Genomic DNA, 18,831 nt, shown 5'->3' on the forward strand with positions numbered 1-18,831 from the left:
GGTTGTTGCAGACTCTTTTGCTAGTGATAGCTTTGCTACGAAAAGTTTTTTGGCCAATACAATGTACCGTTTACTTACCACTCACTTGAAACAACAGTCAGGCAAGCTTCTCTGCTTTCGATGGTCTGCACAATCTTGTACGGCATCTAAGAATTATTTTAATCGAACATGGAAAATACCTACAGATTTACATTCTTTACTAATCACCTTATATTTATTTTAGGTACAATGCTGGCCGAACCAGCCAGTTGTCGTAGGTTCGAGTCTCAGCTCGGGAGAGATTGATAGTGTCAGTAGGATCGTAGTGCTAGCCCTGCAATTGTCCTGTACACTAAACAGTCGGCTGCGAAGTCTGTGTATGAATGAACAGAAGGTCGAGTTCCGAATCGGAATGTAGCACCAAGGCTTTGCTTTTTTTTACTTATCACCTTTCATGATCTCATTAGTTGCGTTTGTTGGACGAATTTTGCGATTACTTGAATTTGTTTGTTCTATTCGGCGATATTGATAGGAAATAGGTTTGGCCTGCGTTAAAAAGCACAAACGTTGCATGTAATTGATGTGCTTACAACTCTTCTCAAAAAGAAAGTGAGTACGAAACTAAATCAAATTTGGTGGGTGTACTTTGCCAACATGGACATATGTGAAGCAAACGGTCTGTCCTGTTGTCTGTGGTCCAATGTCAACCACGAGGAGCGGGGGACAGAACACGGCATTTTCCGAAAGACTCTTTTTCGAAAATATGGCTTCAAAACATGACAGCTGTCAACAATGCTTCGCAAACGGCGCATCGAAATGATCGAAATGCGTGCTTGGTGCGGTCTCGCTTTCGCAATCATCATTTCGGGCACGGGCAGCGATGGTGATGTTCTTTCCACTCGTTCATTACATATTTTGTGTGTAGTGTGTGTCAAGAGGACGAATCTTTTTTTCTTCCTCTGCTAAAAATCAGAAAATTTGCACATTTTTGTGTCGCTTCAGGGCTGCTAGTTCCGATCGCTATGTAGCGCAGGTGCCAAGGGCGTCGCGAATGAATACGGTTTGTCCGCTAGTTGCCGAATTGTTGGCGGAAGGTGTGAATAATTTTTTGCTCGAATGCTGAATTCTTTTGTTGTGGAGTACCACCAGAAGAAGAGTGGATTAAAGAAAACAGGAGGTGATAGAAGAAGACGTAGTGCAGTCGCAGTGCAAGGGCCAAAGTGCTTATGGATTGGTCCGTCCAGCGGATCTTATGTATGTGGTTCTCGCGCTAACTGCTGGCACCTGCTGCTCGCAGAGTCGACGGGGCGTTCGATTGTTGGGCCTTTCCGGGTTAGTGCCGAGGGCTCGCTCAAATTCTGTAGTTGCTAGAGCCGAAAGAAGAAGAAGAAGAGCAAGGGGGCAGAGTATTATAGATAGGATAGCACCATTCCGAAATCAAGAAGGTAGTTTTAACAATGGACGAGGATCGTCACAAACGGTAATAGTTTTAAATTTGGACGATGGAATTGTCAATAATCGAGATTCGCTACTTTATTCCAGCCTGCTGGCGTTGGAGGAGAGGTTGCGCGATCCGGGCAGTATTGCCAACGTCGACTGTCTGTTGGACACGGTGACGGCACTGGTTGCAGATTGTGATCACGACAATGTTAAAATTATCAAAAATATCGAAACGTACATTAAGCGCTGTAAGTATACGCGCGGCTAGCTGGCTGCCAACTTAGGCTTAGATCATCCTGAGATTCCTGCGTTTTTGTTGTTGTTTGCAAAATGACTAATCATACCTGCTCGTCTGCTTACGTCTGCTCGCGGCATTCTGAGTCTATCTTCGTTTGAACCCTTTTATGCAACGTCAACTTAAAAGAATATCAAACCGAGTTTGCGTTTTTGCTAGGCTCATTCATTTGAGGGTTTTGATTGTAATGTAGTGATATTAGGTATGATTACATCGCTCCTTTAATTGCCTTGAGTCAGATTTGGACAGGAATAGAATAATGAGTTCTATGATCGTTTTTATCTTCAAAACCATTCACCATGCCCGAGTTACAGTTATTGTCGGTTTAATTTTTATTTATTATTGCTTGCTTTGTCTTTGTTACATATTTAGATAATTACTTTTTTACATATTTAAATAATGGCAAAATTAACGGTTTATCTTAACGGAATTGTTATTTATTGTTTTGTTTTGAATTAGTCGTACAGACTACACTATTCTATTTTTGAAACATCGTTAGAAATAGTAAAGTTGAAATGAACACTAACGGCGTTGAAGGCCTTCGGGAAAGAGTTAAGTGAATTGTTCTAGGTTCTGTGCAGAGGAACAGCAAAAACAAAAGATCCTCGTAGTTGTCGTGAGCAGCCTTTTTCGGAAGGCTACGAACATAAGTGCAGTAGAGTGTCTTTAGAGCATAGATGCATAGCATAGCATAGAAGATTAAATTTTCATGTAAAATGAACAATCCGCGAAATTCCAGCCGTATCGCCGGATGTATTTAGGTACGACATATAGACACTGCTCTCGTTCCATTTTTTTTACACCACTAGTCTCTATACGAATAAAGAGCCAAGCAATCGAGAATGGAAGTAGTCCTGTAACTCCTCACATTATAAATCGTTATCGGTAATCGTTCGGACTAGCCTGAGTCGACGTCAAAGTTAAGAAAAAAGGTCGATGGTTTATATCGATGCTGAGTAACGTACATAAGAGTTGATCTGACTCGAGCCATTCGCAAACATTTCTTCTACGCAAGTTACCTTTTGTTCGGTTGATGGATTCGAAGGGAAGATATCCTCGTCAACAAGCCGATGTAAATCGGGCAAATTGTAATCTCTAAGTGTCGGGGCAACTTTAACAACTCTGGACTATGAGTGTACTACTAGTGAGTGTACGGTCACATCGGAAAATTTGATAATTTGTGGAACGCTCGCAATCCTGAAAATCCGGTAGTTCTTAAACCATCGACGATAACCACGATAACATAAGCTCGAGAGCATACTAGCACAGCAGATCGTAGAAACTCTAAAATAGAACCTTGTGTTTGGAAATTTCTAGAACTCATAACTTTCGTTCGTTTGTCATGGCATGCTAACAGCAACATAACTGAGAGCATGTTAGGAACAAAAAAGGTTCCAAAATCATATTCTTGTAGCTCTCCATTCGAAATGATCATGAATACATACGAACAAGAAGATCCAATTTTTATGTAAAGTGAACTAAAGATTTGAATCACTTTACATAAAAATTTATATCACTAATGTTATGGTAATAGTGATTAAAATGAGAAACTTGTTAGATGCACGCCTTAATGGTATTTTTATTGACCTCGGAACTAATGACCGAAATTCAAGCTGCTAGATTATATGAATATCTAGTAAGTTAATATCCGGAATTGTACCTGGTTCGCCATGATTGGTAGCTATGATATGAACAAATTGAATAATTCAATTCATTGTCATTGTAAAGAACATTGTATTTTTGGCGATGAGAAAAAGTTCCTGGTGTTCCCCTTAGCAACTTTGTTCCTGTAAAGATAATTGAAGTTCACACTGAAACTCTCAAACGAATGGTCGATCAAGGCGTGATGATGCGGGGGCCTAGTGTGGTTGGTAACGTCTCCGCCAACCACGCTCGACGCCTGGGTTCGAATCCCACCGCCGACATAGGTGTCGATGGTTGTGAGGTGGCGTGATCCACTCACAACCAACCCAACTGGTCTAGTTTCAATCCTAGCCGACACCGGGAGATTTTCTGAGGCGAAAAATCTCTGGGATCACGCCTTCCATCACATGAGGAAGTCAAGCCGTTGGCGCCGCTCCGTTAATAAACGGGTCGTGAGTTAGGGGCCTGGGTGTGGAGTCGCCTCCCTGGGCGTCAGTGATTGGCCACAACAGTGGCGGAACTAGACCGACGGAAAATAAGCGAGAATAAAAAAAAAAAAAAGCCGTGATGAAAAGAAGAAAGATTTTTCAACGTTCTCGGGATCGAATCCGATGTCTTTGTACGCATTTGTAGTGACTACTCAACAGGTCTCACTGGCGCACTCGAGTCAGATAGACATCCACTGCCGCATCCCAACGATATTTTCGCTGAACTAGCCGCAAGCTGTTTCTATAGATTTTTCGGATACCTATCTCTAAGTCGAAGTTGAAGAAGGGTTTGTTCCAGTACAATAGATAACCACCTGGTGTTGAATATGCGCCTGGAGCGTTCCAGAGGATAATCGATAGCATGGCTGCTGGAACACCAAGTGTGAAGTTATACCAGGACGATACATTGATCGCTAGAAGGGCTTAAGAGGAACATGATTGCAGTTTAAACAGTGTACTTCATTAATAAATTTGGATTTCACCTACGCGTAGAAAAATGTTTATTTCTTTCACAGATTAAGTTTTCTACCTCGAAATTGATAGCCTCTCGAGATTTCTGCTAAATATAGTCTTCGCTGGTCTTTCTTCCGGCATTCCAGTTACATGCCCAGCCCACTGCAACCTGCCGTGTTTTATCCGCTTGACTATATCCATCGATTTCTACACCTGATACACTTCATGGTTCATGCGTCTGCGCCAAACACGATTTTCTAGTTTGCCGCCAAGGATTGAACGTAAAATTCTACGCTCAAAAACACCATGAGCTCGCCGATTGGCCCTTTTTCAACGTCCATTCTTCATGGCTGTAGAGGGCCACGGGAAGAATTAGTGTTTTGTAGAGTGCAAGTTTAGTACGGGTTTGCAGACTAAGGGACCTCAGCTGGTTACGCAATCCGTAGAAGGCCCTGTTTGCAGATGCTATCCGCCTTTTTATCTCACGGGTAACCTCGTTGTCACATGTCACTAATGTACCCAGGTAAATAAATTCGTCGTCTACTTCAAGAGTTTCCCCGTCTAACACCACCTCAGCATCAACATCCGTCGGACTACCACGCTCTCTACCAGCCAGTACGTATTTTGTTTTGGATGAGCCCTATTCTCGCAGCTTCCCTCTGGAGAGGTCCGAAGGCTCTACGGTAGATACCAATGATGTCGATATCGTCCGCAAAATCTAGCAGCACGTGGTACTTAGTAAAAATGGTGCCGCTTCTTCGCACGCTGGACCTCCGTATAGCACCCTCAAATGCGATGTTGAACAATAAGTTTGACACCCCGTCTTCCTGCTTCAAATCATCTAACGTCACGAGGGAGTCCGATATCTCACCGGCTAACCTACTTACTTTTGTTGGAAAATCATGTTCGAGCATAATTAACTGTATCGTGCGCTTCCCTAAAGTCTATGAACAGATGGTAAGTCTGTCAGTTGAATTTTCAAAATTTATCGAGGATTTGTCGCAGGGAGAACATTTGGTCCGTAGTGGAGCGTCCCCCTCGAAAACCTCATTGGTATTCGCCAACAGAGGTCGGCGACAATGGCCTTAGTCTATGGAACAGAATAATGGAGAGAATTTTGTAAACGGTGTTGAGAAGGGTTATACGCTGATAACTGCTACAGTCCAGGCGGTGGCCTTTCTTGTAGATCGGACATATGAGACCCTCCAACCAGTCCGAGGGTAATTCTTTATCGGACCACACTCTCAGTATGATCCAATGTAAAGCACGACTTTGGAGAGTTCGGCTGGAATGCTGTCCTTATCAGCTGCCTTGCAGTCCTTCAGCTTTTCTCTGCCTTCTTCCATCTACTTTCAATTACGCTGTTTTCTTCACCATTCACCAGCACATTAAAGTGTTCCTCCCAACGCCTGGCCATCTCCGTTGTATCGGTAATCAGGTTCCCCTGCCCATCGTTGCAAATGACAGGGGCCGACACGTATCGGTTCCTGATTCCATTACTCTTCTTGTTAAAGCTTCTCGCATTGTGCCTGGAGAAGCAACCTTCCGCCTCCGCAAGAATAAGCTGTCGTCTCTTCCGGCGATGGAGCCTTTATTCAGCTGAAGAGTCGTTATCTAGCTGACGAGTTACAGCCGTGGCTAACATGTGAACTCTAGCGCGATTCTTTCCATCCGTCGCTCGCTGATACTCAGCGTCAAACCATTCATTGGACGTGGCTTTCGCAGATGTACCTAACACTTCTCCTGCTGTGGTGCTGATTGTACTGTGGACATGCCTCCACTGCTCATCCGGGGTACCTCCAACTTGATCCTTGATCCGCTCATCAACCTTCAGCAGGTTGGTCCTGGTTTTGAACACGTTGGATAACCGGGCGCGAATGTTGGATACCACCAGATAATGCTCAGAGTCAACGTTTGGTCCTCTAAACGACCTCACGTCTGTAATGTCTAAAAAGTGCCGACCATCAATCAGAACATGGTCGATTTGAAAAAGGCCTCTCCATTCAGGTGCATCTAGGAGTGCTTACGTATATTCCGGCGTGCAAAATAAGTGTTCCATATAGTCATACCTCTGGCTGCAACGTAATTGAATAGCCTCAGGTCGTTACCGTTCGTAGTTGAGTGGAGGCTTTCTCTACCAATCACGAGGCGGAAGAAGTTCTCCTGCCTGACCTGCGCATTTGCATCCCCGATGACGATGTTGATCCTGTTCTAGGTACTCATTATACGTCTTTTCCAAAAGCTCATAGAACTCCTCCTCCTAATCGGAGGAGTTCTCCGACTCCCCGCCACTGTAGTGGATGTGGTACTTAAATAAAATGCTCACAATAGGATCTACTGCCGTCTTAGATATAACTGGCGAGGCACCGCGTTTCGTGATTCAGCTGCCGCTTCGAGTCGGACGTCGTTGTACGCCGCCCCTAACATGGGGATACAGCCGCGTACGATCCTCCTTCCCATTCAGGATACGACCATAGTTTCCACCAGAAAGAGGTTACCCGATCTCCGCTAAGGTTACTCGTATCCCGGTCGGCACCTCGTGGAGGTTGGAATAGGAGTTGCTGGGCAAAGGTGGATGAATGCAATAGGGTCCAAAGTGACACGTGCCCAGCCCTTTACCAACCAGTAATTTTTCATATACACAGCCAATCGTCTTCAGCGTTGAGCGCTAATGATATTACTCTACAATTTGGATATCCAATACCTTTCAACCGCTTATTTTGGACACACTGACCTGTTGTCACGTCAAGTTACTGAAGAATTTGTTATGTTAAAACATAATCGTGTTGTAATTTCTGAACGAATTCGCAAGTGCATCATTCAAGTGCTTTATCGTGGACACTCTGGAATCGATCGAGTAGAATCACAAGCAAGAAGCTTGAATCTTTCAGTTTACCGGTCAACGTCAAATAGAAACGTTCCAGAATACAAAACTCCGGCACATCTATGCATAGGTCAACGTTTACAAATAACTTTGGACCTGTTAAAGTCGTGTCTTCCAAGTGGTCCGACTATGGTCAACGATCAACAGAATGCTCAATTTAACAAACGGCACGGTACGGTTTTCGGGTAAATAATCGAGCGCGAGGTTTCTGTTGACTAGACTACTTCTTGAGAGTGGGCGCCTCAATTCAAGTGCCGCAAATCATGGTTGCAGAAAAATATTAATACTAAAACAAGTCACACAACACAACACAAGCCAATAAACGATCACACAGAAATCTATTCACGAACACGAAGTCTGTTTCAAAATCTGATCCAGTAACATTGAAGCCAAACGAATCTGCAACCGTATTGAAGCTGGACGACATTAAGCGTATTGAGTCGCACTTACCATAGTGTACATTGCGTTGGGGTAGGCTAAGCAGGGATCGTTCAGGGGCATATACATCCAGGTGGTCGAGAACTTCCGGGGCATCCGGGGCAGATGTGTGGGGTCGCGTCAGAAGAGGAATCTCAGAGCGTATCGTACAAATTTTTGTTGCACGGATTTAGTTCTAGTACAATCCAGGAGTTGTAGAATGGACACAATACAACAGAGCAGAATTTCAAGATTGATCGCACTAAAAAGTAGTACAGCGATCAAAGGCAAAACGGATCATAGAACTCGCTGACCAACTTGAACGTACATCCGAGTTGTCGAATATCGTTTAGCGTCGTTAATGATTATTTTCCTTACATTGGAGCATGCACAGAGAGATGTGAGGCCTCTATAGTTTCGTACGTCATGTCTATCACCTTTCTTACGAACGGGAAACATCCAAGGAAACACACGTTGCTGAAAAGATAAATTGAACAGAAGACATAATGGATGAATTAGGACACCGGCGCATAAGACGACTTGTTATTTCAAGCAGATTGGCATCGATAACAACTCTAGAGAGGCCACTTGGAGTAGTACCAATCTGAGTATCGGAAGCGGTATGCTCGTTAAAATTGCGTTAAAACTACGGGCAAATAGAGTGCAATTATCAAACAGTGTCCTGCCATGATAATTACCAAGAAACATTTCCAATGGTAAGCTGTCTTCTTTACGCTTGGTATACACGAACAAACAAAATAATCGCGGATTCTGTCTAAGGTTGCCCCGATCCTGAAGGAGTACCGCTTGTCGCTTGAGATTACTGGTTCGGTTGAATCGATGCTTAGAAACCAGGTGTCGCGCTCGACAGTAATTTCGCAAAGCCGAAGAATGCCGCTTCTTGAGACGACGAAGGCGAGGATTAAACCAAGGGTTTTTTTATTGGTCTCCGCGACTACGAGCAATACGATCGGTGTCTGAGTTGATAGCACAGTTAAGGTGAAACGGTCTTTTCCTATACAATTTTGAGGTTAGGGTTCTTTTTACTTTTGTAGTTTGAGCGTAGAAAATTCGGCTTCCACTAAATAAACAGCACTCAAATTGCTACTCCAGGCATGCAACAGTTGTGAAAACAATTGATCAAAGTTTCATGTACGTAGTCTTCATAAATCAAGAAAAAATTAGATTGCAAAATTCGAGTTATTCGCGACCACGTCCCGTTTCACCTTAAAGTACTTTAGGACATAATTCACGGGTGGAGAGGATTTCGAAAATTCCCAATGGATGTGAGAAAAGGCCAGCACTGCGAAAATCTAAACTTGAAACGGCCATAATTTCCGAATTGCACGGGTGGAGATTCAATCATAGTTATATCTAATGCTGGATGATTCATGTCATTTTTTATTTTGGCTTTTAGGAAGGGTTTTCAGTGATTCTGAGCTCAGTTTGGGATTATTTTCTATTTTTTGAAAGAGATTTACAGCAATTCTAAGCTCAATTTGAGATCATTTTCTATTTTGGCCTTTCCTGACCTTTAGAAGCACTGTTCGAAGCGATTCTGAGCTCATTTTGGGATCATTTTTATTCTGACCTTTTCCGGTGGCCAAAAAGCACTTTCCGGCGATTTTTTTTAAGTATTTCGTTTAGAAGAATAAGTGATTCTGATAACATAACATAAAACCATTTCGTTAAATTACTCATAAATCTTTCTCTCTTCCTTTTCATCAACACAGACAAGGAGCTTGCGCGGGAGATCAACGATTTGCGCATGAAGCCGGATGACTTCATCCCCATCAAGCTCATTGGCCGCGGGTCGTTCGGTGAGGTGCAACTGGTGCGTCACAAAACGTCCAAACAGGTGTATGCGATGAAGCGGCTGTCCAAGTACGAGATGATCACCCGCTCGGACACGGCGTTCTTCTGGGAGGAGCGATACATCATGGCACACGCCAACTCGGAGTGGATCGTTCAGTTGCACTATGCCTTCCAGGACAATAAGTACCTGTACATGGTGATGGACTATATGCCGGGTGGCGATATTGTTAGTTTGATGAATATTTACGAAATTCCTGAGAAGTGGGCAATTTTCTATACGATGGAAGTTGTGCTGGCTCTGGACACGATCCACAATATGGGCTTCATACATCGCGATGTTAAACCCGATAATATGTTGCTGGACAAGTACGGCCATCTTAAGCTGGCCGATTTCGGCACGTGCATGCGTATGGGTCCAGACGGGTTAGTGCGTTCGTCCAACGCCGTCGGAACACCCGACTATATTAGTCCAGAAGTGCTGCAATTTCAAGGTGCTCAAGGGGGCTATGGGCGGGAGTGCGATTGGTGGTCGGTTGGTATCTTTCTGTACGAAATTTTGATCGGCGATACCCCATTCTACTCGGATAGTTTAGTCGGAACTTACAGTAAAATCATGGACCACGAGAACTCGTTGCATTTTCCGCAGGACGCAGCTATTAGTCAGAACGCAAAATCGCTAATCAAGGGGTTTCTCACCGATCGAACAAAACGATTGGGTCGACACAGTGTAGATGAGATCAAGTGTCATCCGTTTTTTCAAAACGATGTGTGGACGTTCGACAATCTGCGTGAATCGGTTCCACCTGTCGTACCGGAGCTAAGCAGCGATGACGATACACGTAACTTCGACGAAATTGAACGGAAGAATAGCGTTGAGGCTAACTTCCCTACCCCAACGACGTTCTCGGGCGACCATCTTCCATTCATCGGATTCACCTACACAGGCGATTTTCAGTTGCTGACCGGTGCTCAGGACAATGTGGACAACAAACCCACGGCAATAAATTCATCGACTCGGCGAAATCATCATGCACGGCATCGATCATCCAACAACGCAGAACTGCTTCGGTTGGAAAATATGCTGCAACGAGAACGCAACACCATAGAGATGTTAGAGAAACAGGAGCGAACGTTGCGGCAGCAGATTGAGATCATAACGCAGCGCGAGACCGAAATACAAAATTTAGCCAACAGCTATGAGAAGGAACTGACCATGCTAAAGCATAACTATCGTGAAATGCAACGAAAGGCAGACAGCGAACAGGAAGTTCGACGAAAGACAGAAAATATGTTGCTCGAGACAAAGCAGCGGTTGGAGGAGGAAAAAAGCAAACGAACACGCGAAATGAACAACAATCAACAGTGCAACGATCGGATAAATTTGTTGGAAAAACAGCTGGCGGATATGCAGGAGAAGTACAAAAATGAGACCGAAACAAGCCAGAAAATGAAGAAACAAGTAGCAGAACTACGTCTCTCCAAGACAGACGTTGAGCAGAAAGCTAACGATCTGCAATCGATGCTTGCCGGGTTGCAGACAGCGCGAGATGTCCTCCAACAGGAGGTTGCGGATTTACAGTCGCGACTAGCACAGGAAAGAAATTCTCGCTTGCAGATGAGCGAACAGCAAAAGGAACTGGAAGTTAAGATTATTTCCCTCAGCGGTGATTTGGAGCGTTCCATAACGCGAGAGCAACAGGTTCTGGAGGACAACCGCAGCCTAACCGATAAGATATCCGAAATGGAGAAGGAACATGCTTCGATCGAATGTGAACTGAAAGCTGTCCAGAACCGGTACCATCAGGAGGTAAAGGCGCACCAGGAAACGGAAAAGTCGAAACAACTTAACAACGAAGAGGCTAACATGCAGGAGGTTAAAGGTAATGCCCAACCATATATTAAATCGAGTTATAATATCATAAAATTATATTTATAGCACTACAAACCAAGTTGAATGAGGAAAAGGTGGCACGGCAGAAGGCGGAGCAAAACTCACAGGAGAAAGAGCGTCAAATTTCGATGCTGTCAGTGGATTACCGTCAGATCCAGCAGAGGTTGCAGAAGCTTGAGGGCGAATACAGACAGGTAATTCAGTTGTCTGAACACCACATGTTATTTGTAAGTTTAACAGCTATTAAACGTTCGGCTTTTATTCCTTGCAGGAATCGGAAAAAGTTCTAGCACTGCACAGCCAGCTCGAGCAAGAGCAGAATAAGAAAAGCACGTTGCTATCAGAGCTTAGTCTGCAGAGTTCAGAAGTGGCACACTTGAAAGCAAAGGAGCTGCAATTGGTTAAGGAGGTACAGCAGTTTCGTGAGACGAAACGCAAGTACGAGGAAGATATTGTAAAAATCAAAAATGCTCACAATGTTGATATACTCCAGGTAGGTTAAATTCTTATGTGTAATTATTGTTTCTAAACCGATTTTTTATTGGGTTTCAGATGAAAGAACTGCAGGATCAACTGGAAGCCGAACAGTACTTTTCTCGTCTTTATAAGACACAAAGCAACGAAGTTCGCGAAGAGCTGGAAGAGAAGACCCGACAAATTCAGGAGCTCGAAGAGGAGCGCAGCTCGGTACTGCACCAGCTGCAGTTGGCTATGGCACGAGCTGATTCGGAAGCATTGGCGCGTTCGATAGCCGAAGAAACGGTGGCCGATCTGGAGAAGGACAAAACCATGAAGGAGCTCGAATTTAAAGATCTAATCACGAAGCATCGCAACGAGTTGTCAACCAAAGAAGCGGCCCTTACGTCCCTGAAAGATCTCGAGACCGAAATGAACAAGAAACTGAACAACAAACTGTTTGAGATCGACGATCTAACGCAGCAGAACCGTAAGCTGCACGACGAGCTGGGTCAACTGAAAACCGAACAGAGTGAAATGGAGAAATTGCGCACAAAATTCAAGACTGAGACGATGCTGAAGCAGCAGGCAGTCAACAAGCTTGCCGAAATAATGAACCGGAAGGACAACAACCTTACGGGCAAGCAGAAGAACAAAGTTAATTCGACTGCGGATCTAAGGAAAAAGGAGAAAGAAAATAAACGTCTTCAGCAGGAGCTGTCGGTTGAACGTGCCAAGTACGATGAATTGAGCCTGAAGCACAATGAAACCATCAGTCAATTATCAAGAGAAATTGATGTGAGTAAAAAATCTTGGAAAACATCCAACAATTAGTTTATATTCCTCTTGTTTTAGATCAAAACTAAGCTTCAAATGGAGATTGAATGTAAAGCGACCGAGATCGAACATCTGCAAATGAAGTTGAATGAGACGGCCTCGTTATCGTCTGCCGAAAACGATACCATCGAAGACAACCAGGACGCAATATTCGAGGGTTGGTTGAGCATACCGAACAAGCAGAACATCAAGCGGTACGGCTGGAAGAAGCAGTTTGTGGTTGTGTCACCCAAGCGGATCATCTTCTACAGCTCGGAGGTTGACAAGCAGCATACGATAGATCCGCTGCTGATCATCGATCTTAGGTTTGTAGAATAAAAATGTCAGAATGAATATTGACTCACAGATTTTACAAGTCACAATTATTTATGAACGATTTACGATTTATTTTGCAGCAAGGTATTTCATGTCCGACCTGTGACGCAAGGGGACGTTATTAGGGCGGACCCCAAGGAAATTCCAAGAATTTTTCAGCTGCTGTACGCTGGAGAGGGTGAAGCAAGGCGGCCTGATGAGCAGCAGCAGTTAGATGTTAGCTCATCGAAGGCGGATGAAAGGCCCATGACATTGCAGTACAAAGGTAAGATTTACTTGTGTGTATATTTGTAACTAGCATTAAAAAAACATCCGTCGATGTTGCAGGTCATGAATTTCTTCAGATCAGTTACCACATACCAACCACGTGTGATTTGCCATCGTGCCAGAAAACCCTTTGGCACGTGTTCAAATCGTTGCCAGCCTACGAGTGCAAAAGGTAAGTCAAGATTCATCAGTGAGTATTTTTTTGTTCTCGAATAATTCTAAAATGATTGATATTATAGATGTCGCTTCAAGTTGCATAAAGAGCACGTGGACAACAATAACCCGTTAGCGCCGTGCAAGTTACACCATGATCCGAATCATGCCCGCGAAATGCTTCTGCTTGCCTCTTCCAACGAGGACCAGAATCGGTGGGTAAGTCGACTGTCGAAGCGTATCCAGAAGAGTGGATACAAGGCTAACTCGACCAACAACCTTGGAGGTGCTGGGGGTAGCACCAGTAGTAATAGTAGTAGTGGAAATAGTGACGGTAGCAAAATATCGCCGAGGTAAGCAGCCAGTTTAACACTGATGACGTTTGGCCGAATGAATTGTAACCACCTATCGAACCAACCAACTATCTATTTCGCCTTCTGATAACTCTTCATTTGTGGCTAATGTCGTTCATCATTCTTAACGCGGTACTTGGGTTTAATACACTCGTTTTTCTCAGTCAATCAACACGTTCCAATTTCAAACCATACGCTGTGAATGTGCAACGGTCGGCTACCCTGCCGGCAAATGCGTCGCTGAAGCAACAGCAGTGAACTTCTCTCACGGGTCAGATTTAGCTTGTTTGATTCGAATCAAGTGAAGCGGAGTAAACAAGCGTAAACCAGCGCTGCAACAATATTACTACAACTACGACGGTTAAACTGCTATGCTACTAAAAATATAATAGCAACTAGTGATAGTTTATTGACAATAATCTTTCCTTCGTACCGCGACAATTAAATAGCAGTGGCAGATTGCAAAAAAAAACCCTCTGGCTCCAAATAGCAGCTCAATCTTCATCAAATATATTAAACTGATAATGGTTTATAAGGACTAGCTTCTATAACGCAAATTACAAACTTACTCTAAGGGCAAGCGTCGTTCGCATTTAATACTTTCGTACAGCAGTAGTTATCTAACAAATTAGACTTTCGATAGGTTCGCGCCCACATCCGAATCAGTTTAACGCCATTCCCAACGCAGAATTTAACGAACCGAATAAAAACAAAACAATCAGCAGTGCTGTGTGTGCTAGTGATTTCCAATTAGCGATTTTCTTAGACATAGCTTATACTTACTAATTTTACCGGGTTCGAACTTTTTCTAACCCTCATCATAACGGCAGCTATAAATCTTTCAAACTGCACATTCCTGCTAACACAAACTGGCTTCTGCTTCCTGATGTAGACCTTGGACTGACTGACTAACTGATTCCTATCCGTTGTTGTTTTATTTGGCACCCTTTCTAGTACTCTACTTAATAACAAAACCAAGACCAATTGAAACACGCAGATAATAAGATATTTAGATGTTCATAAATTATTCGTTTTTATTAAGAAAACAAGTTGATGAAAAGAAAGCGAAAAGTTAACATTTGTTCTAGTTTTTTTTTGTTTCGCCGTAGAATGGTAACTTTTTAGGGGTTTGAATTTAACGAAAAAAGAAGTTGAATCGTAGTGGAATTCAAAATTCCTAACCTATAGATTGAAAAGTGGAATGCCAGTGCAGCTTTTCCTGAGAAGATAAATATAGCTAAGGATCCGCAGCCTTTGTGTATTTTTAGCTAGCATTTAAATATACATTTTTTCGGACGAAGCTCGTTAAAACTTTGTACAGTATGAGAAATCGTTATCATATTATATATATTTAAAATATTTTTTAAATAACTTTTACATGTATAGTGAACAAATTCCATTTTACAAAACAAGTGCCTTTAAATCTAATTAAATAAATACCTATTATATAATTTTTCCTAACAAATAATTCATCGCTGAGGCGTGAGGAAACGAATCAGGATCACAGCTGATAGAACAGACGGTTATATACGAGTAAGAATGAAACCAATGTGAGCTTTAGATACTTAGTTGTGTCTTTTCTATCCCAAGTTTTCATACGAACGGCTCTTTGAATAAAACTGTGTACATTTTGAAAACGCCTTCGAGTAACATTTGTTTTAAAACAATCCGAAGCAAGGTTGCTTGCAATCTCCCACAGTATCTCCTGGAAATCGAAAAATTGGATCTTCGTGGCTATATGTTCAAATCCCGGCTTTGAACATATATAATCCCGGCTTAGGGAGCTCCGTAGCCGCAAAGTTACAGAGTCTGATTTGGTAAGCGGGTGGTCATGGGTTCGGATCTTAGTAGAATCAGGCCATTTGGTTGTCAAAGGACTTAAGCATGGGTTAATTCTCAGGCTCCCCACCACGTACCCTTTCTTCAATCTGAATTCTACAGTACCTCTGTTAACTCTCCTTCTAACAAAAATAAGTCCCTATTATAATAAAACTGGTGTGAGTAATTGTAATTAGGCGATATTGATAGGATGGACAGAGGCTCGGTATAGTAGCGCAGTAAGCTTGAAACGGAAAGGTACAACTTACACACAAGCACGGATATGAATGATAAGCGTATCACTTACTCCCATAGTGATACTGCCAATAATATGAAGTGCGGAGTACAGAAAACACCTGGGTGATGAGTCCACACAGAAAAAAAATCCCGGCTTGAGAGAGACTGTCACTGCCAGTACTGATGGCTGTTAGATAGTTAGATCTTTTCTATTAAAAGCGCAACTAACTTTTCACTGTTTTTTTTTTTTCATTAAAAATGTGACTTTATTTGGAAAAATAGTAAAAAATAGCCGCTTTCCTATTGGGTCGCTATTCAGAACCATTTTGACTGGGCTTTTGTCCGACATCTTCACGACATGCCCAGCCCACCGTAGCCTTCCGACTTTAGCAGTATGGACTATAGTGGGTTCCCCCAGAAACGGAGGCAAATCGTAGTTCATTTCTTCGTTTCCATGTCCCATCTTCTATCTGCACCCTACCGTAGATCGTACGCAGCACCTTCCGTTCGAAAATTCCAAGGGCACGCTGGTCCTCCAAGAGTAAGGTCCAAGTTTACCGGTCTGATAAGTGTGTTGTAGATGGTCAACTGTGTAGAGCGGGTTTTTTTCGATCTAAGCGTTTTCCGTAGTCCAAAGTAAGCGCGATTTCCAGCCATACGTCAGCGGTCAGGTGAGCCCTAATACATAAACTCATCTATCACCACGATTTCGTAATCGTCAATTAGAATCCGTAGTGAAGACTAACAGAGTCTTCCCTCGAGCCTCTACTATTCATGTATTTTGTCTTAGAAGTATTTAGACTATTCCGACCCGATTGGCCTCTGCCCTAAGTCTGCTGTACGTTTCCGTCAACGTCTCAAAGTTGTGTGCCAATATCTCAATGTCGTAGGCGAACCCAAGTAACTGGCCGGACTTTTTGGAGTCTGGAGATCGTACCAATCGTGTCTGTCGCCGCTCTCCTGATAACATCTTCCATGGCAATGGTTACTACCAGCGACTTTGTTGTGTTTCAACCTGTCTATTTCCTCCTCAATCTTCTAGAGGCCTAAGGCCGAGAACCGGTGATCATCTGCACGTACGCTTAGATTGACTGCCGTCATAGATGACTAGAACAAGATACCTGACTCTTGCAGAACTCATCGGACATGATTGTCGCTGCGCGTGAGCAAAAGTTGAACTAATTTATACACTGTTAATATGATGTATACTTAACGTCAAAATCAACTGACGACAAGGCCAAGACATGACTGCTGAAAGGTGAAACAATATTTCAGTATCCGTGTGGACGGTGCTGCCATCCGAAAAATGATAACAATGTGTACGAATACTTAGTTCTCAAACATGAAACTTTCTGGAATAATCAAGAATTATCGGCGCATCATTTAAAATTAAGCGTACCATCAGAACTTCCTGATAACCGCTATGAGCACGCTCTACAGTCAAGTTTTCCACTCTTGCCGAGGTTAATAGAGCAAAAATCGGGTGCCTCGGTGAACCTGACCATATGCACAATGGTTCTGAAACCTGGCTTCCGACATATCAAACTTTAGGATTTGGTAGAATGGGATCTAAAAAAAAATATAACCCCTCAATATAAACCCCCATTCCGATAGTGAATGTCACACTTTTCTGTCGTACTTTGAAGTGCAAAAAATATGGCAATAGCGGTCCGAATAGGGCCGGATTTGGGCGTTTGGGGGCCCGGGGCAGATTTTTTGTGGGGCCTTTTTTGTCCAAAAAATTTCGACGAAAAATTGTGCTACGCCTTCACTCCACTGGGAGGTGACGAGCGAAAAAAAGGACTTCACTTCGTCTAGGGGGGCCCCTCGAGTCGGGTGGCCCGGGGCATTTGCCCTCTTGCCCCCCCCCCTCAAATCTGGGCCTGGGTCCGAATTCATATTCGAACTGCGGATGTGCGAACGACGACAATATTGGAGAAGAATATCCTGTCAATTAGAACGTGGTCGTTTTGGTTTTCTGTACGTTGGTCGGGTGGTCTGCAGGTAGTTTTGTGGATATCTTTCCGGGGGAAGAAGGTGCTTCGGACTATCATACCACGTAAGGCTGCAAAGTATATGGCGTGAAGGTTGTTCGGCCCAACCACCGGTCTGTACATTGCCTTTCGCCCGCCCGCCACAACTTTCGTCATGTCCAGCAAAATTTCTGCTGTGCTACATCTTCCAAGCTGCGTGGATTCACTCGTCGTTGATGATCCTGTTTAGAGTTCCACGCTAGCAATAGAACGTCAGCCGCTTCTAGCATGGAGATCAGACGCTCTTTTAAGCCGCACCATTTTGGTGAACAGACGCTCGGATGGTTTACGCGCCGATGATCGCGTCGCACCTTCTCACTTAGGGGCCATTCACATACCACGTGGACAGATTTTTAACGATTTTGACCCCCCCCCCCTCTCCCTCCGTGGACAACTGCCCATATAAATTCTGAAAAAAATGTATGGACCGTGGACATTAGCCAACCCCCCCAAAGCTGTCCACGTGGTATGTGGATGGCCCCTTAGCTACTGTCGGATGACAACATTGCTCAGGCTTCACCAACTAGTTGTGTCCATGTTTCAGCTGGCAGTCTAATATAATCGCATGACTCGTGGAGGTGTGAGATAGAAACTTGTGAGGGCCGGAGCTAAATTTAAACTCCTTCCAGGTTTCCAACTCACCGTTGGAAGTCCCTAAAGTGTTAAAGTGATATGTTTATCCGGTTTTGCAACTGGTCATTGAATTTTGTTAGGAAGCATCTTGAAGTTGATCTTTTCTATGCGCTCAATGAAAACACCAGGCACTCAACTTTATGAATTGTTGTTAGGTACCTAAGCGTACATAGAGTCACCTGGTTCGAAGCATCTCGGGTGTGAGTCATCCTCCTGGTTACTTTGCTGTTGATTGTTGACTGCAGATTTTAGAAGCGCTGATACAGTTCGCATTGGTCTTCAGTATTGGAATAGAACGGTATACAGCCAGAAATGTCTCCAGAGCTTCTTCTAAGGACTTTTTTTTCCAGCACGGAAAGCCCCACTATAGACGGTACCCACGAAGCAGTCAGACCAAACCGTTTAACTAAGGATGTTTTGGAG

At 43.6% G+C, this 18,831-nt stretch overlaps 1 protein-coding gene across 1 annotated transcript; it reads left to right on the forward strand.

Moving 5' to 3' along the window:
- The first annotated feature begins 862 nt into the window (after positions 1-862).
- Positions 863-15,324, forward strand: LOC129726930 (rho-associated protein kinase 1). The gene is made up of 11 exons (XM_055684204.1): positions 863-1,459; positions 1,522-1,667; positions 9,334-11,295; positions 11,352-11,500; positions 11,578-11,799; positions 11,859-12,560; positions 12,618-12,904; positions 12,995-13,179; positions 13,242-13,353; positions 13,421-13,687; positions 13,852-15,324. The coding sequence occupies exons 1-11, from the start codon at positions 1,437-1,439 to the stop codon at positions 13,943-13,945; spliced, it is 4,149 nt and encodes a 1,382-aa protein (XP_055540179.1). The 5' UTR covers positions 863-1,436; the 3' UTR covers positions 13,946-15,324.
- The last annotated feature ends 3,507 nt before the right edge of the window (positions 15,325-18,831 follow it).

Source organism: Wyeomyia smithii, chromosome 1, assembly GCF_029784165.1.
Source record: "Wyeomyia smithii strain HCP4-BCI-WySm-NY-G18 chromosome 1, ASM2978416v1, whole genome shotgun sequence".
Lineage (NCBI taxonomy): Eukaryota > Metazoa > Arthropoda > Insecta > Diptera > Culicidae > Wyeomyia > Wyeomyia smithii.

Bases quoted from the DNA above. Each gene is read 5' to 3' on its own strand.
- LOC129726930 (XM_055684204.1), top strand. From the start codon at position 1,437: ATGGACGAGGATCGTCACAAACG. The intron at 12,905-12,994 runs GTTTGTAGAATA...TTTATTTTGCAG, and splicing joins CTGCTGATCATCGATCTTAG to CAAGGTATTTCATGTCCGAC. The intron at 13,688-13,851 runs GTAAGCAGCCAG...CGTTTTTCTCAG, and splicing joins GGTAGCAAAATATCGCCGAG to TCAATCAACACGTTCCAATT.